The following is a 5,740-nucleotide window of genomic DNA, read 5'->3' as shown; positions in this document are numbered from 1 at the left end:
GAATATATAATACTATATAACAAGTTATAGAAAAGTATTGCACTTTAGCCCTCTGGAGACTTTGGGGCAAAAACAAATGCTTTTAAATAGTTATTATTAGTTGCTGAAAGATGCTAGTTCTCTGAGAGTTAAAGAACTAAGGTACCTTCTTTTCATTGCTACTTGGAAATTCCCTGGCTAAATTAGAAAAGGATGCTTAGCTTTCTCTAGAGAAGAGTTTAGCAAACTTTTTCCATGAAGGTCCCATAGAAAATATTTCAGAGTTTGCCAGCAAATAGGCAGTACTGTGACTATTCTATTTACTATAGATAAGGGTTCATATAACAAGAAAGAACACTTTTTTATGGCTTTAAGAATTTTCCAACCGTTTATGTTTATTGGCATTTGACCCCTGGGCAAGCATACAGCAAGCCCTTCAACAAGTAGAAAAAACAGTACCTTCCTTCAACTGAGGCCATGAGAATCCACCATTCCAAGCCTTCCCACTCTACCATAGTCCACCGCCCAAGGACAGGATCTGCTATTCTTTGAACAGTCTGATGATTCTCAGAGTTGAAGAGCAGGGGTTTTGAAGTTCGGTCTCTTCAAATTCCGTAACAAAAACAAAGCAGAGGCAGAAGGTGGACAGCAAAGATGTCGGCAGTCCTGCATCTTGCTAGGTCTTTAGGATTTGTAGGCCACTCCTTGACTTGTTAGCTCCCGTACAATTCCTTGGGGCAGGCGACCAGTGACTGACACGGTATATACACCGGGCTTCAAGTTACTAACTCGCTGCCACTGGAAGACCCAGCTGTCCTCTGGACTCATTGCAATGATTCCATCAAAGGAAGAACTGGTGCAGTCATATACCATTTCTCTGTTACCCTTCATTTGTAGATATGCATCACAATGATCACATCCATCGTATTCAAACTGGTCTATAGTCTTGACCAGCGAACACAGCAGACGCGAACACAGCAGACACGCCCGCAGATGCCGCAGATCCTTCCGCACTGTCTCCAGGGTCATCTTCGGGGAAGGGAAAAACAGCTGGAGTCACGGCTTCCACACCGCCGGAAGTAAACAGCCAATTACCAGAACACATTTTTGTTGTGATTTTTTGTATTGTAAAGATACTGTACAGAGGGGTTACAGTTACATGCTAAGGTCATGAGTAAATTTCTTATTGAGCATTGTTACCCTTTCTTTTATTTTCCCCCTACTATCCCTTCCCTCTCCACCTCCTAGACTCCTCCCCCCAAGTTGTAAAGTTCGTTTTCAACATAGTGTCTTGTAGGTCTCATTACTACTATGGGTCAACCTGTATCCTTGTTTCAGCATTTTGTTATTTCCCTTCCCCTCCCCCAATTAGAAAAATGTATATACAAGATGCAGGGCACCAGAATCAAATACAGTGACAACAGGGGTTATACCATGGGGGAAGAACATACAAAAGAAACAAAAAAATCACAAAGTATAGCAACAAAGAAAAAAAATCTCTTGTGTCTTGGGAAGACCACATTTTTATGAGAAACTGAAGTAAAGGTTTAAAAAAAGAGTGGAGCCAAGTGCCAGTGGCTCATGCCTTAATCCTAGCTACTCAGGAGGCTGAGATCTAAGGATTGCAGTTCCAAGCCAGCTTGGGCAGGAAACTCTATGAGATTCTTATCTTTAATAAACTACTCAAAAAACCTGGAAGTGGTGCTGTGGCTCAAGTGGTAGAGCAAAAGAAGCTCAGGGACAGCACCCAGGCCCAGAGTTCAAGCCCCACAGCCAGCAATTAAAAAAAAAAAACAGGCTGGGAATGTGGTTTAGTGGTAGAGTGCTTGCCTAGCATGCACAAAGCCCTGGGTTCAATTCCTCAGCACCACAAACAGAAAAAGCTGGAAATGATGCTGTGGCTCAAGTGGTAGAGTGCTAGCCCTGAGCAAAAAGAAGCCCAGGGACAATGCTCAGGCACTGAGTTCAAGCGCCAGGACTTGCCCCCCCCCCAAAAAAAAAAGACAACAAAAAAAGAGTGGAATAGGGTAACATATAAAAAGATACATGTTTCAGCTGGGTGCCAGTGGCTCATGCCTATAATCCTATCTACTCCAGAGACTGACCTCTGAGGATCATGGTTCAAAGCCAGCCCAGGCAGGAAAGTCCATGAGACTCTTATCTCCAATAAACCACCAGAAAAGCAGAAGTGGCGCTGTGGCTCAAGTGGTAGAGTGCTAGTCTTGAGCTGAAGAACTGAGGGACAGTGCCCAGGCCCAGAGTTCAAGATCCATGACTGACACACAAAAAAAAGAAAAATATACTTTTTGATTGTTTTTTATCAATGAAATTAAACACATAATAATATTTAAAAATAATATAGGTCTTCTATTGAGAAGAACTGACTTCCTTTTTTGGAAAATAACATTTAACTTAATTGAGGTTCAAAATTAGTGTTCCCATCATTAAATTGATTGCAAATGTGCTTTGGGGGGAAAAGAGCTCATAGATCATAGAACAGTGAGCAGTGGGCTGGATTTGGACTGTAGATCTTAGTTTGCCAATCTCTGCTCCTAGAGGAATAAATTCCTAAAGGTTGAAATTTGTTTCCATAAGTCTTTTAAACAAAGTATCATAAACAGGGTGACTTAAAGAAATAATTATACATGGTCTCTCTGCTGTGGAGAGTAGAGGTCTGAAATTAAGTTGTCAGCAGGACCATATTCCTAAATCTCTTGAGAGGTCATTTCTTTTCCTCATCCTTTTTTTTTTTTTTGTCAGTCCTGGGGCTTGAATTCAGGGCCTGGGCATCATCCCTTAGCTTTTATGTTCAAGGCTGGTGCTCTACTATTTGAGCCACAGTTCCACTTCTTCCACATTATTTATTTTATTTTTTGAGTAGTTAATTGAAGATATGAGTCTCATGAACTTTTCTGTCCAGGCTGGCTTCTCACCCTGATCCTCAGATCTCATCCTCCTAAGGATGAACACTGTGCCTAGCCCTCATCCAGGTTTTGGTATATTCATGGCAGCATAAATCAGATCTCTGATTTATGTGGCCATCTTCCCTCTACATCTACGTGTTTTGTCTCTTTTTCTGATCAGATAGCAGTCATAATCTAATTAGGTATGAGCATATCTTAATTAATTTTATCTTCAAGGAATGGGACTCCATCTCTAAAGAAGATAGCCCTTAAATATATGTCTTGAGGGAGTCCAACTCAATCCACAGTACCAATGGACAGAATACCATGGAAGATTCTTAGGGCAGTGATGGTATTGATAGTCAAACAATTTATTTTAGTTTTTATCTTAGGAAGTACCTGTATCCCTAGAGAAAACAGTGCCATCCTTTACAGTTCTAAACACTTGGGCACTTTTTTTATGTAGTAGGCATTTTCATTTGAAATATGTCAGTGATTGAGAAAAGGGCTAGAAATCAGTCTTGGAAGCTCCATAATATAGTGGAGACCCTAGAAAATTGGAGTTTTTGTTTTCTAAAATTTGCTTCTACCTTTCTCATTTTTGTTTGTTTGGGACAGGCTCTTGTTATGCATCCAGGAACTTGATATTGGGAAGTTCTAGGAAGGACAGGGGAGGGAACTCTTACCAGAACTGTAGCTAAGCTGGAGGTCCTGCCTAACAGGAAGAAGGTGGAGGAAAGAAGCAGTGCCAAAATTCCTGCCCTTGTTGGTCAGGGTGAGGTTGGTTTGGGGTGGGCAGAAGTGGTATGAATACATACTTGTCTCTATACTCTTCCTCTTCTGAGCTCCTTCATTTCCATTGGCAAAGCCTGCTAGAAGCCAGAGAACTATACTGACTTGGGAATGTAATCTCCGGCAATTAAGGCACAGAGTAGGGCAGAAGAGGGTGGAGAAGGTGCCATCAAAAAAGAACCAGCATAATCTGAGCATGGTGGGTCAAGGTTCTAATCCTAGCTATTTGGGAAGTGAAGATTAAGGGATCATGGTCAGAAGTCAGCCTGGACATAAAAATTGACGAGTCTCTCCATCATTCAATGGTTGGGTATGGTGGCAGGTGTCTACCATCCCCATTGCCATAGGGATGCACAAATAGGAAGAACACAGCCTGGGCTTAAAGCAAGACCCTGCTTCAAAAATAACCAATCCAAAGGGAGACTGGAGGCAGAGTTCAGGCAAGCTAGAGTGCCTGCTTTGCAAGCATGAGGCCCTGAATTCATTGCCAATATTGTCAACAACAACAAGAGAAAAGAGAAGAAAAAAGAAAAGTACAGGGTGGAAGAGCTAGAGAGAGGACAAGAGCTGTCCCTGCTAGGCGAGCAGAGAAGGTCTCAGAGGTAAGGCCTGGAGACATACTGCTTTGATCCCACCTATGAAGCTAACCTTCCCAACCCTCCTCATAAAAGCTGCTTCCTCTTTTGGGTCTCTCCTACTGGTGGGTTGTTTAACTTCTGCTTCAAGAATGGGAGCAAATATATATACTGAATTAAACAATCAGGGCCTGGGATGGGAATTATTGCTATCCCATTTCATAATCCCCTATTTCCTCAGTTGTATTGGCCAACTGGTGCAGCAGAAGATAGGGTCAGAGATCAAATAATGTTGGAACTGTGTGTCATGAAATCTGATGGTGACACAAGGCCAACAAAATTAAATGTCCTAAATACCTTTCTTTCATTGCATTATGTCGCTGATCCTAAGATGTGAATTTTCTCCCTTCACATTTTAAGTCTCTGGGATTCATATTACAGTTTCTTTATGAGGCTGCAGTTAAGATACCCACTTGCACAGCAGGTATCATAATGTAGAAGACAGCCCTAGAGAAAGAACACAGCATTCTGCCATAAAATGCTCCACTATCAGTGCTCTTGGTGATGCAGAAGGTGACACTACTTAAGATGCACCCAGACCATTTGGATTTAAAACAAACAATTCAATCACAGTGTCAGAGAATAAACCAGTGATTTCATGGCCTGGGAAGGTAGGAAGATAGGATTTTGTTAGGAGGTGATAGAAATTTGTAACCATGTAACAATGGTAATAGGATTTGATCTCAGGGTCTCAGACTTGCAGACAGATGTTTTTACCACTTGAGCAACAGCTCAGAACTTTCTGCTCTAGTTATGTTTTGGATAGGGTTTCACACTTTTGTTCAGATGAGCCTCAGACTGCAATTCTCCTACCTATGCCTCCTATTTAGCTGGGTTCATAGCTATTAATTAAGATGAGGTCTCATTAACTTTTGCCTGGGCTAGTCTTGAACCATACACCTCCCAACCTCTGCTTCCTGAGTATCTGGGATTATAGGCATGAGCCACTTTGCCTGGCTTCATTTTTTAAAGGGGTATTTTTTGGTATGTGAATTAAATATCAATGTTTAAGAAGTGATTAAGAAAGCCAGGCACTCTCTTATCTCTCTTACCAGGTATTTATGAAAATAAACTAAGGTTATATGTCTATCATGTTTAGACACAGTAAAGACTCATTGAACACTAGTTGTCTTAGCTACAAGAGATGTAGAAAGAACCTCCATCTGAGGGGGGCCCAGACAAAAGAGCAAAATCCTATCCAAACTATAATTAAAGTAAAAAAAGGGATGGAAATGTGGCTCAAATAGAGAGTTTCTGCTTAATGAGCATAAGCCCTGAGTTCAAACCTCAGTATTGAAAAAAAAATGTGATTCAAAACATGGAGGGAGGGGCTAGGAAGGTGGCTCAGTGGTAGAGCGCTTGCCTTGCATGCCTGAGGCCCTGGGTTTGATTCCTCAGCACCACATAAGCAAAAAGAAAAAAGCTGGAAGT

At 41.5% G+C, this 5,740-nt stretch overlaps 1 protein-coding gene across 1 annotated transcript; it reads right to left on the bottom strand.

Moving 5' to 3' along the window:
• Positions 1-663: 663 nt before the first annotated feature.
• Positions 664-1,029, bottom strand: LOC105990169 (transcription elongation factor SPT4-A-like). The gene has a single exon (XM_013022489.1). The coding sequence runs from the start codon at positions 1,006-1,008 to the stop codon at positions 664-666; it is 345 nt and encodes a 114-aa protein (XP_012877943.1). The 5' UTR covers positions 1,009-1,029.
• Between the last annotated feature and the right edge of the window lie 4,711 nt (positions 1,030-5,740).

The sequence above is a fragment of the Dipodomys ordii genome, unplaced genomic scaffold (assembly GCF_000151885.1).
Source record: "Dipodomys ordii isolate 6190 unplaced genomic scaffold, Dord_2.0 Scaffold63, whole genome shotgun sequence".
NCBI lineage: Eukaryota > Metazoa > Chordata > Mammalia > Rodentia > Heteromyidae > Dipodomys > Dipodomys ordii.
The sequence above is the reverse complement of the archived record's forward strand: the minus strand, read 5'-3'. Positions and strand labels throughout refer to the sequence as shown.